The sequence below is a fragment of the Budorcas taxicolor genome, chromosome 2 (genome assembly GCF_023091745.1).
Source record: "Budorcas taxicolor isolate Tak-1 chromosome 2, Takin1.1, whole genome shotgun sequence".
Classification (NCBI taxonomy): domain Eukaryota; kingdom Metazoa; phylum Chordata; class Mammalia; order Artiodactyla; family Bovidae; genus Budorcas; species Budorcas taxicolor.
In genome coordinates this window covers 7112780-7132719 of record NC_068911.1, presented here as the reverse complement: position 1 = coordinate 7132719, position 19940 = coordinate 7112780, and the positions used below count along the sequence as shown (strand labels likewise).

General features: G+C 58.1%; 1 protein-coding gene across 1 annotated transcript; it reads left to right on the top strand.

The window, feature by feature from the left end:
• Positions 1–1892: 1892 nt before the first annotated feature.
• On the top strand, positions 1893–18104 carry EPHB4 (EPH receptor B4). Its single transcript, XM_052635948.1, has 17 exons — positions 1893–2033; positions 4554–4624; positions 4842–5129; positions 5856–6252; positions 7518–7673; positions 7858–8190; positions 8517–8641; positions 9346–9511; positions 10469–10571; positions 10786–10850; positions 10963–11076; positions 11193–11440; positions 14214–14429; positions 14723–14872; positions 15298–15491; positions 15700–15855; positions 17039–18104. The coding sequence occupies exons 1-17, from the start codon at positions 1982–1984 to the stop codon at positions 17166–17168; spliced, it is 2964 nt and encodes a 987-aa protein (XP_052491908.1). The 5' UTR covers positions 1893–1981; the 3' UTR covers positions 17169–18104.
• The last annotated feature ends 1836 nt before the right edge of the window (positions 18105–19940 follow it).

The window sequence follows — 19940 nt, the reverse complement described above, 5'->3', positions numbered from 1 at the left end:
AGAGCCTGAGGGGGACTGAAGGCAGGGCCCAGGAGCAGACACAAACAAAATTTTTAGAAGCTGGGAATCAGTGCAGACTGAGAGCAGTCAGAGGGTGTCGGGAGGAGATACCCTGGAGGAGAGGCTGTGTAAGAAGGGAGACCGGGCTTGGATCGCGGAGGGAGGAGGGAATTCCTAGCTCTGACCTGGTCTGCCTGGCTCCAGCCAAGCCGGCTGTTTCCTGCCCTCCGTGACCCCCCACCCCGGAGCAGGACCCAGGCAGGGCCACGAGGAAGGGCAGGGGTGTGGGGAGCACCACTTGCAGCAGAAAGATAAGTGCGCTGGGACAAGAGGTCACTACAGGCCTGGCTGTCCTCGCTGTGGGTTAGAGGGGCTTGGCAGCCCCCCAAACATCTAGGACTCCTCTCTCCCTCTTTCTTGGCTCCTGAGCTCCTCAAGACTCTGTCCCCCTTAACTGCCTTCTAGTCTAAGCTCTTTCCTTCCAGCTCTTCCACTGGCCGACTCCTGCAACACTGTCTTGGTCTCCCTAAGACCCACCCCACGGGTGCCCAGACAGAACGGGGCTGGGGGGAGGAGCTGCTTTTCTGGGGCCCCCCTCTAACTGATGAGATGGAGGGGGAATGGCCACGAGAGGAATGGCCGTCCCAGACATGCCGAGGGCCCTCAGGAGCCAGACAGGAAACAGCTTCAGGAAAGACAGCATCAGACCCGGCCCGAGTCCCAGGGGTCAAGGCTGAGGGCGGCGCGGGAGCCCTCCTAAACGCGACGGTGATTGAGTGAGGACCATGATTTAGGAATCTGGCCCTCCCTCTCTCGGATCCAAGTACCTTTTATTTACCCTTGCTTGCTCCCCATCTCAACCCAGATGACTCGTTCCTCCGCACGTTTTCAGCGATAGGTTGTGCGCACAGTAGGTCCCCAATACTTAATGTTTGTTGAATGACTGTGTGAACGTTCGCTCCACGGTTATTTAAGCTGAGATCGCTGCCTCGGGGCCCGCTGGGCCACCCCTCCGTCCTCAAAAGTTTCCCTCCAAACACGGTCCCCTGCGCCAACTAGGGGGTGGTGGGCGAATCCAGAAGAATCCGAAGTCCGCAGGAAGCATCCGACAGGGCTTCGCGTGTGCGGCCCTCCAAGCTGCTGGGTGCGTTTCCCTGCTCCCTGGTGTCTGCTAGGCTCAGGCCTGCCCGGGACGGGGGCAGTGGCGGTGGGGTGCGGGGGCGGGCATCCCCGGGCCCCGGCCCCGACACGCGCGGTCCGGGTCTGGGCGCACGGCCTCGGTGCAGGTCCGGGCGGTCCCCCGCTCCGCGCCCGCCGCCCCTCCCCCTTCTCCAAACTTTCTCCCAACTTCCCAACCTCCTCCGCTCTGCGCCCCGCTCCGCTTCCCTCATGAATTATTCAGCAGCGCGCGCTCCAATCAGCGCGCCCCGGCCCCCAAGCCAAGCCACGACTGGGGGTGGGGGAGCTCCCCCCGCCCCCCGCGCGCCCCTCCCGCCCGGCCAGGCGCCGCCCGGCCCAGTCCCCAGCCCGGCCCAGCCCCAGCCCGCCTGGCCCGCGCCGCAGTCTCCCTCCCTCCCGCTTCGCTCCCCGCTCGGCTCTCACCCTCCCCGCCGGCGCGGAGCGCACTCGGCCCGGCGGCACGAGCAGCGCCACTCAAGGGAGGGGGGAGACCGCGAGTGGCCGGGGCGGGACCCCGAGTCCCCGGAGGGACCCCGACTCCAGCGACGTCTAGCTCTGCGCCCGCCCGGGCGGCCGCTGCCAGGACGCCCCCCGCCTTCTCGTCTGCGCGCGCGGCGGGGACGCGGGGCCACACCTGGGCGCCGCCACCCGGTGCCCGGGGCGCCCGCATGGGCCCGCGCTGAGGGCCCCGAGCGAGTCCCGCGCGGGGAGTCGGCATCCACCCGCTCCGGCGGGGGTCCAGACCTGGGGGGGCTAGCGCCCCCCAAACTCGGATCGGATCCAACCAGAGTGAGGCGGCGCCATGAAGCTCCGGGCTCTGCTCTGCTGGGCTTCGCTTGCAGCCGCCCTAGAAGGTGAGTTCTCTTGGGGGCACCCCGGCCCTTCTGGGGCCCCCGAAGAGGGGCCTCGGAGTGGAAGGGCCGACCTCTCTCTCCCCCTAACCCGGCACCCCAGCTCCGAACGCTCCGGACCAATAGTGCTAGCGCGGGAGGGGGGCGGGGAGGAGGCGGCTCAGCGGGGAGTGGAGTTTTCTTTTGTTTGGGAAAGACTTGGAGTCGAGCTCCGTCCCGGGACGTGCCCGGGTCCCGGCTCCCCGAACTCTTAAACTCGCTTCTCCAGACGCCCTTGGCAGCCTTTCGTTTCTCCTGACTCCAACCTGCAGAACTCTCTCCAGAGTTTCTGTCCCTCTTCCCACCTCCGCCAAACAGGAGGAAACATTTCTGGAGGAACAAGAGGGCAGGCAGAACTTTGTGCTAGGCCGTAAAACTCCGCCCGCCCCCCATTCCAGAGCGTTCGCACCTTGATCTGCAGTCCCCCCACCGCAGTCGGGGATGGCCGCCTTCTGCACTCAAGTCTCCAAACCTCCCAGTCTCTCCCCAGTCCGCGGCCCCTGGAGCAGGGAGGCTCCCGCCCTGGCTTCCTCAGGCTGCACCCCAGCCCTTTAAATGCAGTGTAGACCCCAGCCCTTGCCCCAGTCCCACCAGAGTCCTTTTCTCTAACCCTAGCCTGCCTCTTGTCTTGTCCCCTGAACTCAGCCTGACTTCTGTCTCATAGGCTGTCTTAAATTTCTACTTTTTCTGCACCGCTGCAAATATTCCTTTATCCGTGAGCCTCTGCCCTCCCCTCAACCTCTAGCAGGGAAGCGAGAGCCCTATAAACCCTCCTCCCACGGCCCTAATCTCCTTTCAATGAGTTGCCTCCTTCCCCTCCTTCACTGCCTGCAATCAAAGGGGTCTCTGGGGAGTGGGCCATGGGGGGCTGCTGAGAAGAAGGAATCAAAGGCGGTTGGAAACGCATCTCCTCCAGGCTGGGCAATGCTGCTCTGGACTGGGGATCAAAGGCAGGGTGTGGGGGAGAAGGGAGACCTGCTGGGCTCAGGAAGTCCGAGAAAGAACCAGAGGGAGAGGGCGAAGGCGAAACAGGGAGAAAACCCGCCAGGATGACGTGTGGTGAGAGAGAAAGAAAGGTGCCAAGGGGAACAGGGAGTAACTTCGAATTCCTGTTACCTAAGTGCTTGCCGAGCCCAAGGCCCGGTGCTACGTGCTTTCAGTTTTCACGGTCCCAACAACCCTGTGGTGGGAAGTATTGTTACCCCCCATTTTACAGGGGAGCAGACTGAGACAGGCGTTCAGTCTTTTATCCAAGGCCCTGTGCCCCAGTGAAGGTGAAAGATGGGAGACAGAAAGCAGAGTGACAGAGAGATGGAGGTGGCCGGAGAGTGGGGGAAAGGTGAGAGGCCGCAAGAGAGGGAGGCAGGCAGGACCGCGACAGGATGAGAGAAACGGGAGCCGCTTGGAGCGCCCAGGACGGCCTGAAACAGACAGTGTGTAAATTGGAGACAGGAAAACACTCTCCAGTCTGGAACAATGGAGGGTGGAGACGGCTGCCTCTATCCACCCGCTTCCCAGAACCCGGGCATCCTGTCCCCAGCGTGCCGGGCTGTCTCCTGCCACCCATGGGGGCCCGGGCCTCTCCTCGGGCTGGCCGGGCCTCCACCTGACCCCTGGCCCTCAGTGGACATCACCTGGTCTCTGGGAGGAGGCCGCCCCACCCACCTGCTCTCCTGCAGTCCCGGGAGGGGGGACCTGGGCCCAGGTGTGCTGCAGGCTCCTCCCGTCCAGACCTGTAGCATCCCCCTCCCCACGTCTCCCAGGGGATCCCCCTCCCCTCCCTCTCCCCTCCTCTGGTGCAGTTCTCCTAATCTCCCCCTTCCGCCAGAGCCCCACGCCTCCCCTCCCCCGACACCCCTCCCCAGAGGCCAGAGCCAAGCCAGGTGTGCTCACCCCCCCCACCCACACCCCTAAAATCCCCTCCCCTCTGCTTGCCCGTAACCAAATCCAGACGTGAGGCCTCCCCAGACGGAGGCCGAGGGCAGGGAACCCCAGCGTCCTGGCCTCCAGGACAGCCTCCTCTGAGGACAGCTAGGCAGTGGGGAGGGGATAGGGGTCAGGGCTGGAGTGTTTGGTCTGAAGGATCAGAGGCAGCATCTTTGCATTTGGGCGAGGGACTGCAGAGGCAGAGGGAGACCCTGGTGGGAGGGGTGTCCCCCTACCCCACGTCAAGTCAGGGTCAGTTTGGCCCTTTCTGCGCTGTTTGCCCTTTTTTCCCCTTTCAGCAGCTGTGTCTTCCCTTCTCTGGGGCACAGCAGTTCACAGAGGCCTGGCCCTGGGAGTCCTGGGGTTCAGCTCCCTGCCTGCCAGCTGTTAGGGGCGGGGCTGGCACTCAGAAAAGAGGCTTGAAACCTGGGGGCGGGTGGGGGTGGTGGGCAGAGGGCAGGGCAGGCTCCCCTCCTCGGCTTGTCTGTCTGTCTCAGCTCCCAGGTCTTCCTTGTGTCTCCCAAGCTCCGACTGACTCTGTATGTGTGTCTGTCTCAGAGACCCTACTGAACACAAAATTGGAAACTGCCGATCTGAAGTGGGTGACGTTCCCTCAGGTGGACGGGCAGGTAAGAGCTGGGGCCCGGGAGGAAAACTGATGGGGGTGGGGGGCCACTGTGCAGCTGCTTCCCGCGCCATACGCCCACCCCCACATCTCAGCAGCCAGGGCAGGTGTCGTCTGAGCCCTCGCCCCCCAGGGGTCCCCCAGCCTCCCTCCTGGCTTCACCGCAAAGACCCCGGAACTAACCCTCGCCCACCGGCTCAGCAGCCCCCTTCTCCCCACAGTGGGAGGAGCTGAGCGGCCTGGATGAGGAGCAGCACAGCGTCCGGACCTACGAGGTGTGTGACTTGCACCGGGCACCGGGCCTGGCCCACTGGCTGCGCACCGGCTGGGTGCCCCGCCGCGGGGCTGTCCACGTGTATGCCACGCTGCGCTTCACCATGCTGGAGTGCCTCTCCCTGCCGAGGGCTGGCCGCTCCTGCAAGGAGACCTTCACCGTCTTCTACTACGAGAGCGACGCAGACACGGCCACGGCCCACACGCCAGCCTGGATGGAGAACCCCTACATCAAGGTACCCAGGCGCCCCAGGGTCAGCGGGGCTGGCCTGGGGGAGGAAAGCAGGAGGCCCCCGGCTTGAGGAGGGAAGCGGGTAGTCTGCTAGGTGGAATGGCCAGTCTACTCCACCAGGCAAGTACACCTCGCCCCCCTACCTCTTTTTTGGCTGGGCCAGCACATCTTGCAGGATCTTAGTTCCCCTGCCAGGGACTGAACCCATGCCCTTGTTAGTGAAAGTGTGAAGTGCTAACCAATGGGTCGCTCACCAAGGACTTCCCACCTCGCCCCTACACAGCCTTTGCACCAGCTGATGCCTCAACCCTGGAGTGCCTTCTCTCTGCCTCTCCCACCCAGCTCCTACTTGTCTTGCGATTCCAGCTCTGGGGTCCCACCTGCCATCGCACTCATTACACTTTTAACTTATCATTAACTTTTCATCATTTCCTTCCTGTCTGTTTCCTCGGCGCAGAGTCCAGGGCCTGGCCTAGAACAGGTGTTGATAAGTGTCTGTAGGGTGAGTGAGTGCACAGCAAGGGGAGGCTGCACTCTTCATAGGAGCTTGGCTAATGTTAATGGACAGTGTTGGGGCCTGCAAGAAAGTGCACACTGGGAAAGGTAGAGAGAAGGTCCTGGAACAGGGACTGAGCAGGTCACAGAGAGGGTGAGCCTGGGCAAAAGACAGTCCCGCGGGGTCCTCGGGGAGTGGAAGACTGTGGCAGTGAGTCTCTTTCCGCCCTGGCAGGTGGACACAGTGGCTGCTGAGCACCTCACCCGGAAGCGCCCAGGGGCCGAGGCCACGGGGAAGGTGAACGTCAAGACACTGCGCCTGGGCCCGCTCACCAAGGCTGGCTTCTACCTGGCCTTCCAGGACCAGGGCGCCTGCATGGCCCTGCTCTCGCTGCACCTCTTCTACAAGAAGTGCGCCCAGCAGACCGTGAACCTCACCTACTTCCCGGAGACCGTGCCTCGGGAGCTGGTGGTGCCCGTGGCTGGCAGCTGCGTGGCCGACGCCGTGCCCGCCCCCGGCCCCAGCCCCAGCCTCTACTGCCGGGAAGACGGCCAGTGGGCCGAGCAGCCGGTCATGGGCTGCAGCTGCAATGCGGGGTTCGAGGCCGCCGAGGGGAACACCAAGTGCCGAGGTGAGGGGAGGGGGCCGGTGCCTTGATCGGGGACCCACTTCTCAAGATTTCCAGTTTGAACGTTCTTTGCTCTCCTGGGCGCTCAGTTCCTGGAGGGTGTGTTTTCCGGGCCCCCAGCACCGTTCTGAGCTCTCCATCACTTCCATGCTCTTGCTTCTGACTCCACGCAATTGCTTTCTGGACCTAACAGGCTCTCTTGGACTAGGGAACCTTGTTGGACTCAGAGGCTTCGTGAACTCTAGTCCTGTTCATTACGGTTTCCTCTAATTTACTGTAACTGGATTCTCACTCACCTTGTTCTCGAGAGCAGAGTTTCTTAAACCTGGGTTTTGTAGATAGGACGAGGGAATCTGTGAACTTTGATGGAATGATTAAAAAAAAGATGGCTTTTCCTTTTCGCTCATCTCTCCCTGAAACTGGTCACTCCTTTCACGGAGTGTCAGTCACAGCCCAGCGGTCAGAGCAAGACCTGAGATTTGGGCCCGGTTCAAATGCTGGGGGTTTTCACAGCTCAATGGAGATGATTTGCAAGAAGGGCAAAATGTTGTTTTCCCTGTGAGTTCAGAATTCCGTTGGCTGTCAGTCCTGCCACTATATCTCATTAATAGAGAAACACACCCTTTGCCATGTTGTAAACTTTTCTTCCTGTGTTTTTTTTTTCAAGTATCTTTATTCTTAATGTGTGTGTACTTAGTCACTCAGTTGTATATGACTCTCTGCGACCCCATGGACTATAGCCCACCAGGCTCTTCTATCCATGGAATTCTCCAGGCCAGAATCGGTTGCCATTCCCTTCTCCACCTGTTTTGATCATTGTATTTTCACTTCCTTGGTTTTATTGGTAATCTGTGTATTTTATGGTGTACCTTTAAAATCATTATTCTGAGCAAGGGTCTTGAGTTTCACCAGGCTGCCATGGGGTGGTGAGGGGTGCACGCCAGGGTTCAGACCCTTGATCTGGAGGAAAGTCTTCTCCAAGTTTCTAAGCTGCTCACTCCCTGCTCCCCTCTTTGCACCTCATGCAACTTGATTTTATTTTTTTCACCACACTGTGTGGTATGTGGGACCCTCGTTCCCTGACCAGGGATCGAACCTGCACTCCCCGCAGTGGGAGCTCAGAGTCTTAATCACAGGACCACCAGGGAAGTCCCTCATGCACCTTTAATAACCGCTGAATGTCATCTTCCCCCGCCCGGATCTCTACCGCCAACCCCACCGCTGAATGTCTTTGATGCAAGTTCTGATGGACGCTTTCTCTCTCTCAGCCTGTGCTCAGGGCACCTTCAAGCCCTTGTCCGGGGAGGGGTCCTGCCAGCCGTGCCCAGCCAACAGCCACTCTAACACCATTGGCTCGTCCATCTGCCAGTGTCGCATCGGGTACTTCCGGGCCGGCACAGACCCCCGAAGTGCGCCCTGTACCAGTAAGTGGCCAGCGACCCCCGGGACGAACCCCTCACCCCAGCACCCGTCCTCCCATGCCTTCCTCCTCTTGACCCTGGCTTGGTGCGCGGCCGACGCAAGATGTCCGTGTGGCTGCCCATCTGTCCCCACTGCCCATGCCCGGCCATTGTCTCAGCCTCTGCCTGACACCCTGGTCTCCCGCAGCCCCACCGTCCGCCCCGAGAAGCGTGGTTCCCCGCCTGAACGGCTCCGCCCTGCGCTTGGAATGGAGCGCGCCCCTCGAGTCAGGCGGCCGGGAGGACCTCACCTACGCGCTCCGCTGCCGGGAGTGCCGCCCCGGTGGGTCCTGCACGCCCTGTGGGGGAGACCTGACCTTCGACCCCGGCCCCCGGGACCTGGTGGAGCCCTCAGTGGTGATTCGCGGGCTGCGTCCTGACGTCACCTATACTTTCGAGGTCACCGCCTTGAATGGGGTGTCCTCCTTGGCCAGTGGGCCGGTCCCGTTTGAGGCTGTGAATGTCACCACCGACCGCGAGGGTGAGACTGGGGACTGGGGGCAGCCTGTGGTTGGATGGGAGAGGCCAGCGAGGGGGGTGGACAGTCTAAAGGCCTGAGGCAGGGAAAAGGCAGCAGCTGGGGAGTGGAGTTCCCAGGAAATACACTGGGTCAAGGTCTTTGGGGCAGGAGGCAGAAAGAGAGTGTTAAACGGATGCAAAGGCGGGCTCCAGAGTTTAGAGAGAGCCAGGAGGGAATCCCGCAACAGCTGGAGGACCCAGACAAGTGTGGCTGGCCGAGGCAGAGCTGGGGAAGCTAAGGGCCAGACCCGCCCCGCTCCAGGGCCCCAACGTGTCTGTCTCTCGCAGTGCCACCCCCGGTGTCTGACATCCGGGTGACTCGGTCATCACCCAGCAGCTTGAGCCTGGCATGGGCCGTTCCCCGGGCACCCAGCGGAGCAGTGCTGGACTATGAGGTCAAGTACCACGAGAAGGTGAGAGCCAGGCCCCGCCCTGGGGGGGGTTGCGGTGAGCAGTGGGACCTGCTCCAGGGGCTGAGACACCTGAATTGCAGGTATCTGCCATATACCAGCTGAATGATCTTGTGTCAACCTCTTGGCCTCTCTGAGCTTCATGTCTGCCTTGTAAAATGCTTAGGAAAAGAATTTCTTGGTGGTCCAGTGGTTAAGACTCCACAATTCCCTGGTCGAGGAACTAAGATCCTGCATGCCAAGCAGGATAGGCCCCTCCCCGCCCCACCCCCCGACCCCCGCCAAAAAAATGCTTTAGATAATGGAACCTACCCCACAGAATGGCTACCGAGACTACATGACGTAATTCATGCAATACAGGCGGCTCAGTGCATACATAGTGCAAGTCGCTCAGTCGTGTCAGACTCTGTGACCCCATGTACTATACATCCATGGAATTCTCCAGGCCGGAATGGGTACCCTTTCCCTTCTCCAGGGGATCTTCCCAACCCAGGGATCGAACCCGGGTCTCCCACATTGCAGGCGGATTCTTTACCAACTGCGCCACAAGGGAAGCCCCAGTGTGTACATAACTGAGCACAAAGGTCTCACCTGTCTCACAGCAGGGTGGAGATGCTAGTGATGGAGGCCCAGGGCAGGGGAGGTGGGAAGAGCCGTGGAATCTGGGGGCCCTGGCTTACGGCCAGCCCGCCTCTCCTCCGGAACAGGGCGCTGAGGGCCCCAGCAGCGTGCGCTTCCTGAAGACATCGGAGAACCGGGCAGAGCTGCGGGGACTGAAGCGGGGAGCCAGCTACCTGGTCCAGGTGCGGGCGCGCTCCGAGGCCGGCTACGGGCCCTTTGGCCAGGAGCACCACAGCCAGACCCAGCTGGACGGTGAGTCTGGGGGGCAGGGTGTGCCTGGGGTTGGCTGTCCCCCACCAGGCGAGGAGGCCTTGGCTCTCAGGACCCCCAAAGTCACTTCCCTCCTGCTTCTCTTTGCACTGCGAGGCATTCTGGCCTGGTGATGGGATGTAGAAACCAAATCCAACAGCTGGGTGTGAAGGCCCGCTCAGCGGCTTTCCAGCTATGCGACCTTTAGCAAAAACTTGACCCCTGAGCCCCAGCTCTCTAATCCAACTCTTGGAAATAGGAGGCCTCTCTCCCAGGGCTCCAAGGATTAAATGAGGTGACACTTGGTAGTTTTTATATGCTGGCCCAAGGGTTTTTGTCCTAAACCTTTTAATTTTTTTTACAGTTTTATTGGGATATGATTCATCTACCTTATGACTCACCCATTTAAAATGTATAATTCATTGGCTTGTAACATATTCACAGAGTTGTGCAACCATCCCCGTAATTAATTTTAGAACATTTCAGCACCTCAGAAAGACACATATTACCCCCTTCCATTACCTCTCAGCCCCCGGCAAACACTCATCTACTTTTTTGTGTCTAGATTTGCCCGTTCTGAATCTTTCACACACATGTTGTCATACGATACAGTCTTGTGACTGGCTGCTGCTTCTTTCACGGGGCATAATGTTTTCTAGGTTTAGCCGTATTGTAGAATACATCGGGACTCCATTCCTCCTCGTAGCCGAAAAATACTCCGTTGAGTGGCTTTCGCATTTTTCTTTATCCATTCATCTGTTAATGGACATTTAGGTTATTTCCACCTTTTCATTTTTAGCCTTAGGTACTTCCTATTCAAGTGGAGTTTTTTGTGGTCACCGGTATTTATGACAGAACAGAATCAAACCCGCTTAGGCAGGGCAGCTTCTTCCCGGCCCTGAGGGCCTCGAGTGGAGCGCACGGGCCCTCAGGGCCTCCCTGACCTCCATTCTTCTCCAGAGAATGAGAGCTGGAGGGAGCAGCTGGCCCTGATCGCGGGCACGGCGGTCGTGGGCGTGGTGCTGGTCTTCGTGGTCATCGTCATCGCGGTTCTCTGCCTCAGGTGAGCGTCCTGGGCCCCTGGAGACCCCGAGGAAGCCCCCGGGAGCTGGCTGCCCACTCTCTTGCTCCAGGTCGAGGATCCCTGGACAGGAACCTGCCTGCTTTCGCTTGGAATCCTCTGACTCCTGCTTCTCTCTTGCCGTCCATTCCCTCTGGAACTCAGTTCCCTCTGGGACATGTGACTCAGTTTACCTCTTCTGTCCCATCCACTCCAGGAAGCAGAGCAGTGGGAGAGAAGCTGAGTACTCGGACAAACACAGCCAGTATCTCATCGGGCACGGTGGGTAGGCCCTTCCTGAAGGACTCGGGGCTGGGGCAAGAGCTGTGAGCCCAGGGCATCTGAGTGCGATGGGGGTCACTTCTTAGCTGACGGGCCCTGTGCGCTTCCCCAGGTACTAAAGTCTACATTGACCCCTTCACTTACGAAGACCCTAATGAGGCTGTCAGGGAGTTTGCAAAAGAGATAGATGTCTCCTATGTCAAGATTGAAGAGGTGATTGGTGCAGGTGAGCAGAAAACGCCTGGGTCCCAGGGAGGAGGGTGGAGTTGGTGGTGGGGTGGACCGCAGGGCCAGCCAGAACCCCCGGGAGAGGAGAGCTGACCCGCAGCGTCCTTCCTGAAGGCGAGTTTGGCGAGGTGTGCCGGGGGCGCCTCAAGGCACCTGGGAAGAAGGAGAGCTGCGTAGCCATCAAGACCCTGAAGGGCGGCTACACGGAGCGGCAGCGGCGGGAGTTCCTGAGTGAGGCCTCCATCATGGGCCAGTTCGAGCACCCCAATATCATCCGCCTGGAGGGTGTGGTCACCAACAGCGTGCCTGTCATGATCCTCACCGAGTTCATGGAGAACGGCGCCCTGGACTCCTTCCTGCGGGTGAGCCCCCCCACAACACCCCAGTCCACCCTGCCCTCCCCCAGCACTCCAGGACAGACGGTAGGCCCCGTGTTGCTGCCCCTCCACCCTTCATCCTCCGCCAGGGAAGGTTGAGTCCTGGGACTGGTCTCCCTGTGGGGCCAGCCAACCCCAGGATCTGGAGGGGCTGTCATCTCTCCTTGTGACAAGTATTTACTGAGCATCTTCTTACGCACCCGCCACTGTCCGGGGCCTCGGGAATTCGAGCCCTGAACATCTCTGCTCTTGGAGAGCTGCTGGTATAATCGGGAGACTGAAAGTTAACAAGTACAAACAAGCTTTTATAGAAAGTAAACAAAATTTCAGATGTGAAAAAAATTAAACAGGCTCATAGAAATGAGAGGAAAGAGCTCATTTTTGCTACTTGAACAAAATTGTATGAAGTTGTTTTTTTTTTTTAAACTTTACTAGGCATCTTTTTTTGGGGGGAAAAAAAAAAGCTTTTTTTTTTTTGGCTGCACCATGTGGCCTGTGGCACTTCCCTAACCAGGGATCAAACCTGTGCCCCCTGCGGGGAAGTGCGGAGTCTTAACCACTGGACCACCAGGGAAGTCCCCAAAAGGTTTTTCTACAAAGCAAAACAGTGTTGAATTTAACAGAATGACAACAACCCCCTGGTATCACCTAATGCCTATGTGATACTCATATTTCTCCAGTTGTCCCCAACATGTCCCAGCATCCAGTTCAGGATCAGGCATTGCACTGGTGGTTATTGTTTTGAGTCCTTTTACATCCCAAGACAGTCCTTTGTCGTTCTGATACACTGAAGGGCTGGGCCACTTGTCCATTCAGATGTCTTTTCTAGATTGATTGGATTCTTCCTCGTGGGGTCATTTAGCTTGTTTCTCTGTGTTTCCCATAAGGGAAGCTGTATCTAACATTGTGATAAGTTCAGAATTCTATATCTGTGGCCAGCCTCCATCAGGCGGTGCGGTGTACTTCCCACGGTACTGCATTAGGAAACACAGGCTGCCCGGCTCCCATCACGACGGATGCTGTGGCAGACGCTGGGGCAGTGTCTTGTGGATGCGGGAGTTTGTTCCCTTGTCTGGTTGCAGGAGAGGGAAGGGGGTTTCTCTTAGAAGAGATGGCATCTGGGTAGATGAGAAAGCCAGCCGTGAGAAGATGGGGGCAGGGGGAAGCATACTGGGGACTGAAGAGCCCCCCAGAGTATATGGGATCTGGTGCGTTCGAGAAGCAGAAAGGCTGGTGAAGCTGAACCAGGTCAGCAGAGGAGCAATGGTGGGTCACCTCATAGTTGGTGGCTGGGTCTCATGGCCTTAGAACTGGGGGTGTGATTAGAAGTCCAAAAGAGGAAGCTTTGGGGAGGATATCAGCAGGAGTGATAGTCATTCGGTCGTGTATGACTCTTTGCAACCCCAAGGACTGTAGCCTGCCATGGAATTTTCCTCTGGCATGAGGAGGCAGAGAAGGACGGCCTCCTCTTTCCATGGAATTTTCCAGGCATGAATACTGGAGTGGGTTGCCTATCCCTTTTCCAGGGGATCTTCCCAATCCAGGGATCAAACCTGGGTCTCCTGCATTGCAGGCAGATTCTTTAGTGCTGAGCCACCAGGGAAGCCTGCCGATGAGGAGACTGGCAGTCACTCAGGCCGTGGGGGCTGCAGTGGGTATGGAGAAGCAGTTGGGTTTGGGGTGTGTTTTGGAGGCATAGCCGGCAGAACTTGTTGATGGATCGTAGGCTGTGAACAAGGGAGAGAGAGGAATCGTGGAGACTCTGAGGTCTCTACCCTGAGTGCCTGGAAGTGAGGCCACCAACTGAGAGGCAAGGTGTGAAGCAGGTGCAGGCTTGGAGGATGGGTTCAGAATTCAGTTTCTGGACTCAGCGTTGCTGGCCCTGCAGGGCTGCCAAGAATCCCCTGCATGCTAGCTGAACCCAGAGGATGGGCTTAGTTAACCATCTGTGACTGGCGGGCTTACCTGGTGAGAGCAGACTCTATGAAGGTGAAGGTCGGGCTTTAGACCTTGGTTTTTGGTGCTGCGGTTACCGATCACACCCGACTCCTCACCATCCTCTGAATCCTGTATACAGTTGGTCCAAGAGGGCTGAGCGAGAGTGTGGCTGTATCAGCGCCAAGGCACACCTCTCCACCTGGAGACAGGTGTCTTCAGAGCACACTCTGAACTGTCATCGCTCCATTGCTGTCAAATAAAAAGAATGTGTTAGATCCAAACCATTTATCTAGTATTTCCTGGATGGAATGCACTGTACTAGGTTAAATGGAAGAAAGTATAATCTTTTTTAAATTTTCATTTTTATTATTTTTTAACACCAAAACATTTTGTATTGGGGTATAGCTGATTAACAGTGTTGTGATAGTTTCAGGTGAACAGCGAAGGGACTCAGCCATACATACACACATACCCATTCTCCCCAAACCGCCCTCCCATGCAGGCTGGCACAGAACGTTGAGCAGAGTTCCCTGTGCTATGCAGTAGGTTCCCGGCTCCTCGGCTGTGCCGGGTCTTAGTAGTGGCAGGCAGGACCTTTGATCTTGGTTGCAGTTTTCAGAATCTTCAGTTGCAGCACGCGAACCCCTAGCTGTGGCTTATAGGATCTTAGTTCACCGACCAGGGATTGTAACCCAGGCCCTCTGTATTGGGAGTGCAGAGTCTCAGCCACTGGAGCACCGGGGAAGTCCTGTAGATATGGTTTAGAATGTTGGGGAAAGAGGGGCATCCTAACTGCGACCCCCGCCGTGTCCATCTCCAGCTGAATGACGGCCAGTTCACCGTGATCCAGCTCGTGGGCATGCTGCGGGGCATCGCCTCGGGCATGCGCTACCTCGCCGAGATGAGCTACGTCCACCGAGACCTGGCCGCCCGCAACATCCTGGTCAACAGCAACCTCGTCTGCAAGGTCTCAGACTTTGGCCTCTCCCGATTCCTGGAGGAGAACTCCTCCGACCCCACCTACACGAGCTCTCTGGTGAGGCTGGGGGATGACCATGTGATCTGGGTTCTTAGGGCTGGGTTGGAAAGGCGGGAGACGGAGGGACTGACAGCTCTGGTCCAGGCCAGGATGTAGGAGCAGACCTACATTGTGGCGGACGTGGCGACTGGGTGATCAGCTTAAGGAACTGGCTGCCAAGAGTCTGGGAAAAGAACAGAGTTGGGGAGCTGGCCATTTGGGGCACCGAAAGAAAGGAGGCCTGAGCTGGGGGAGACGCAGAATGCCCAAGTGCTGGGAGTCCCTCAGCTCACCTCGTCCTCCGTCTTTAGGGAGGAAAGATTCCCATCCGCTGGACAGCCCCCGAGGCCATTGCCTTCCGGAAGTTCACCTCTGCCAGTGATGCCTGGAGCTATGGGATTGTCATGTGGGAGGTCATGTCATTTGGAGAGCGGCCATACTGGGATATGAGCAATCAGGATGTAAGTGTCTCGTGGTCCCACCAACCTGCCCTGAAATGTCTTGTCTCTTGGGATGTGGGGCGGCGGGGTGGCAGGGGATGCCTTCTTAGAGAGCTCATCACTGTTGGGTCCTTGAGGTGGGGAGAGTGTCATGGTGAGGAGGTGATCTGTGTCTCGAGTTTGATAACAGCTCATCTGGTCACAGACGGAGGCAGAGATGGAGGGCAGGCTTGGGAGATGTCTGGATCATAGCTCAAGAGCTTCTGGGACATTGAGCCACAGCCAGCCTGGGCCCTGGCTAGGAGGGCCAGCCCTAGGTTAGCCCCTCTGGGGGCCTGCAGCACCCATCCTGGCGTCTGTTAAGTCGCCACTTCACTGGGGTCCTTTGGCAGCTTCCTTTTCCTCTTGACGCCCTTACCCAGTGCTTCTTCCACCCATCATTCCAGGTGATCAACGCCATTGAACAGGACTACCGGTTGCCCCCGCCCCCAGACTGCCCCACCTCCCTGCATCAGCTCATGCTGGACTGTTGGCAGAAAGACCGGAATGCGCGGCCCCGTTTCCCCCAGGTGGTCAGCGCTCTCGACAAGATGATCCGGAACCCTGCCAGCCTCAAAATCGTGGCCCGGGAGAATGGCGGGTGAGGACCCCAGAGAACGGGCCCTCTTTCCTGCACTCTGCCACCCTGAGAACCTCGCTTCTGCCCCCCTCACCCCCACCACCCCAGAAGTATCAGTCCTTTCGGTGGTATGTGGGATGTGCCCTTCCGCCTCTCCAGGCCTGGGGTCTGCGTCCTCACCCTGACACATGCTGGTGCTTAGGGTATCCTCCGCATCCTTGCCCCCCAGGGCCTCGCACCCCCTTCTGGATCAGCGGCAGCCTCACTACTCAGCTTTTGGCTCCGTGGGGGAGTGGCTTCGAGCCATCAAAATGGGAAGATACGAAGAAAGCTTTGCAGCTGCTGGGTTTGGCTCCTTTGAGCTGGTCAGCCAGATCTCCACTGAGTAAGTCATGGTGGGAGCTGGGGACGGTGGGGCGGTGGTGAGGGCCAAGCAACCAGGAGGGGTGGAATCTGGGTGACCAGAGTCAGGCTCACAGTTTCAGCAGGGGCCTTTGAGGTCAACTTCTGGTGCCCATTCTAGAGCCTCTCCCCCCAAAAACAGTAACAGCTGCAGGGGCTGAGAGCACGGGAATCTTCCAGGTCAGCTGTGCGCGCCTCACCCCCTTGCACCACCTCGGCCTTGGGCCATCTCCCTCCTGCCTCGAAATCTGTATCTATCTTTGTGCATCTATCTACATTCCAGACCCTGCTCTCACATTAACAACGTGTCAGCTCTGGATGTTTTCCCACCCATAAAAGGAGAAGGTTGGCCTGGGTTTTGGAAATCCTTTCCAGCTTTAATGTTAAATGGTTTTACAATTCCAGTGCCTTCCAAATACTGCTTTCCCCTAGTTGGCCTCTCCCTGGTCCTTCTTTCCACCTTTCCATTCCTCTCCCAAGGACTCCTCTCACCCTGGGAGTCACAGAAACAGAAGGACTAGAAATCCAGACAGAGGGTCCAAGAGGCCCTTTCCTTGGGAAGCCAGTCTTGTCCCAGCAGGTCTGGGCCCCTCCTGCCTGACTGGCTTGAGCCTTCCCTTGACACGGGTTCACTGACATGGGTTCTTGTCTTCCACTTCTCACGGGGGCTGGGAGCAGTCTGTTTGTGTCCTCTCTCTCGCCCATTCCTTTCTCCACCCACCCAGCTCCTCCTCCTCCTCTCTATCTTTGTCCTTCTGATTTTTCCTTTTGATTTCTTTGTCCAGAAGACTTTTCCTTCTGACTTACTTTGTCCTCTGAAGCATTCTTTTGCCAACTTCATTTATGGGCTTTTCTCTCCCTTTCATTCCTCTTCTTCCCTGATTCTCTGCCTTTCCTTCTAGTTTCAGCATCCAGGGCGCGGCCCCCCACCCCTTGTTTCTCTATCCCTGCCGGTACCTAGCCTCGCCCCCTTCTGCGGCTGCATAGAACTGTGGTGGGCGCCTAATTGGCCCCCACCCCCGGAAACTGCCTGACAACTGTTGACGTCTACCCGCTTCCCCGCTGGCCATTCTGATTGGCTGGCACGCCCGAGGCAGGGACGGGTTTTTGAAGGAGAGATGACCTGGGAGCTTAGTGGTCTCACCTAGCTGTTCATTCTTCCCCAGGGACCTGCTCCGAATCGGAGTCACTCTGGCGGGACACCAGAAGAAAATCCTGGCCAGTGTCCAGCACATGAAATCCCAGGCCAAGCCTGGAGCCTCAGGCGGGTCGGTAGCACCGGCCCCCCAGTACTGAACTGCATCTGCACACCTGGCTCCATAGCTCTGGAGCGGCAGGGACTCCAGCGCCTGGGGATCCCTTTCTTCCTGGGGCAGAGTCGGGTGGGGGGGACCCAAGAGGCTTCCATCCCCACGCCCCACTGACTGGATTGCACTTTGAACCCATGGGGGCGGGGAGCTGGCAGTTTGGAGAGAGAGGATTTGGGGATTCTGCAGTGTGGAATCATCACTGTTCCCCCGGGGTTGGGGGGACCCCAAACCGAGGGTGCAGGAGCCCTTCCCTCAGGATTGGGTGTGACCGGAGGAAAAGGAGCCCCCAGAGTCTGCCAACATCCCAGGGCTAGTTGGGCACGATCTCCACAGCCTCCCTTGGATCCCCAATTAGGGCCCCTCCTCACCTTGAAGGGCCGCGGCCCTGCAGACCAAAGAGAAGGGGGGACTAGCCTGCGAGCTCGGGAGGCGAGAAGGAGCGTCATGGCCCAGTGACGGAATCACTGGACTTGGATGTCCCAACCTTGCTGCTGTCTCTGCCGAACTCAGTTTTCCCTTGTAAATACCCCTCCCCCATCTGCTGCCTTCATATTGAAGGTTTTTGAGTTTTAATTGTTTGTTTTTGGTCTTATTTTTCCTCCGTTTTCTTCCCCCTGGTTTTTGTTTTGTTTTCTACAGTCCTTGTCATAACTTTTTGTGTTAGAGGGGACCTGTGTCATTATTGCCTCTTCAGCCCAAGTGGAAACAGGGACCCGCCGTTGTGTCTTGTTTCCAGAACAGTGCCTTGGTCACGCCACAACCCCCCGACATTTCCCTGCCCCCCAAGTACCCCCAAGCTGTGTCCATGGGGAGTTGGGGGCGGGGAGTGCTGGAAAACAGAGACAGACACCGGTGCTTGGAGGGGTTCTTAAATTATATTTAAAATGATTGTTTTGTATAAATAAAAGAAAATGGGAAGTGTCTTCACTCTTGGGGTGATTAGGAGTGGGAGGGGGGTGATGGAATAGACTTCTGTAGAGGGGGGCTCTGGTATGGAGGGGCCTTTGAGCCAGGCTGACTGAGGGGCCGGAGGTCTGGAGATAGGGCTGTGGCGGGGGTGGGGGCTGGATGCTTGGTTCCCAGCCCCAGGGTGTGTTTGAGGTGGTGGGGTGGGGGCACTGGAGATGAGTCATTGGCAGCTGCTTCTAACAGCTCCAGATGGCTCTGCCAAGAGCCTGGGGCACCTCCGGGGTGGGGCTGCCCTCCTTCCCCCCCACCCGCCCTGGTTTCTGAGCCCTGGCTGAGGGGCTCTATGAGACAGGGGAGGCCTAGAGCTCGGGACCCTGGTCCTACAGCCCCCTGATGTGGAGAGAGGGATCTGTTGAGGTGGAGGTCCCGCCAGATGAGGGAGACAGATGTGGGCCAGATGTTGACAGCTGGGGTTGGTTTAGAGGCAGTGGGGGGAGTGTCTGTATTTGGTTGTGGGGGAGGAGCAGGGGCTGATGTGGACGACACGGACCCCCCACGTGTATGTACACACACAGACACGCTGGGCTGGGTCTGGAGGACAATTCCCCCTTTCAAGGTGCTGCCCAGGCAGGTTCTCCCAGCCTCTTGGGAAGGGAGGGGAAACCACCTGAATATCTTCCCCTAACTTCTCCCTCCTGAGCAGGAAGATGAGGCTGGGGTCAATTCCCTGATGTCTTTCTCACCATCTTCAGTTTCCCAGCCTGCCCGCCCCAGGGGACACCTGCAGGGACAGGCCTGGACCCAGTCCACTTTGTCAAGCTGGTGCAGCCTTCCCATTTTTGCATCTCAGTTGCCCCCTGTTGTGCTGGGGTTGGTGTGTGAGTTGTTCAATCATGTCCAACTCTTTGCTACCCCATGGACTGTAGCCCACCAGATGCCTCTGTCCATGGAATTTTCCAGGGAAGAATATTAGAGTGGGTTGCCATGCCCTTCTCTAGGGCATCTTCCCAACTCAGGGATTGAACCTTGGTCTCCCACATTGCGGGCATATTCTTTACCGTCTGAGCCACCAGGGAAGCTTCACTGGAGTTGGTACAGGACCCCAAATCCCAGCTTCTGCCCCTCCCAGCCCAGGAAGCCTCCAGGAGTGGTCCTGTCCCCAGTTTCCTGCCTCTACTACTGCCTTTGGGAATCTCTAATGCTCTGGAATCCTCTGTCGCCTTCCTTGATGACATGGCTCCTGTTTGTACCTCTAACAGGATGGGCGGGACTCTGTCCTGCCCAGGACTTAGGGAGGATGCCGGTCCAGGCCACCTCCTACCCCTGCCAACCAGACATCCAGGCTAGATAAGGAGACCTTAGGTGGGTCAGAGGTCAGGGGAGCCGGACACAGATGAAGAACAGAGAGTCAAAGGGTCAAAGAGCAGGAAAAGGGAGGTCAGTGTGGGGGACAAGGGGTGGTGCCAGGCATCCAGCTGGGAGTCCTATGATGCTCAGGTTAAACAGCCAGCCCAGCTTCAGAGTGCAAGCTGCTCCCTCCAGCTAAGAGGCAGAGTGATCTGGCCGGGGGCACCCCTTCCTTCTTGGAGCCCTTTCTCCAACCAACTTGGGTCTCACTTCCTTGGGTCAGCCACATAAAGGTGGCCCCTGGGCTCATTTGGAGGACAAACAGAGTAAGGATTCCTTTCTAGAACCCAGGGTCTTGCCTGCTTTGGCGTCCCCTTCTCCTTGGTATTTCACATCTGAGCCCAGTGGGCAGCCTTCCTTTTTCTCTTAGAGCCCGTGCAGGACGTCCCAGCCCCCTTCCCCAGGACCTGCCTGGTGGGAGGCACAAGGCGTGGGGCTCAGG

Bases quoted from the DNA above. Each gene is read 5' to 3' on its own strand.
- EPHB4 (XM_052635948.1), top strand. From the start codon at position 1,982: ATGAAGCTCCGGGCTCTGCTCTGCTGGGCTTCGCTTGCAGCCGCCCTA. The intron at 11,077-11,192 runs GTGAGCAGAAAA...TCCTTCCTGAAG, and splicing joins TGAAGAGGTGATTGGTGCAG to GCGAGTTTGGCGAGGTGTGC. The intron at 15,492-15,699 runs GTGAGGACCCCA...CTTGCCCCCCAG, and splicing joins GTGGCCCGGGAGAATGGCGG to GGCCTCGCACCCCCTTCTGG.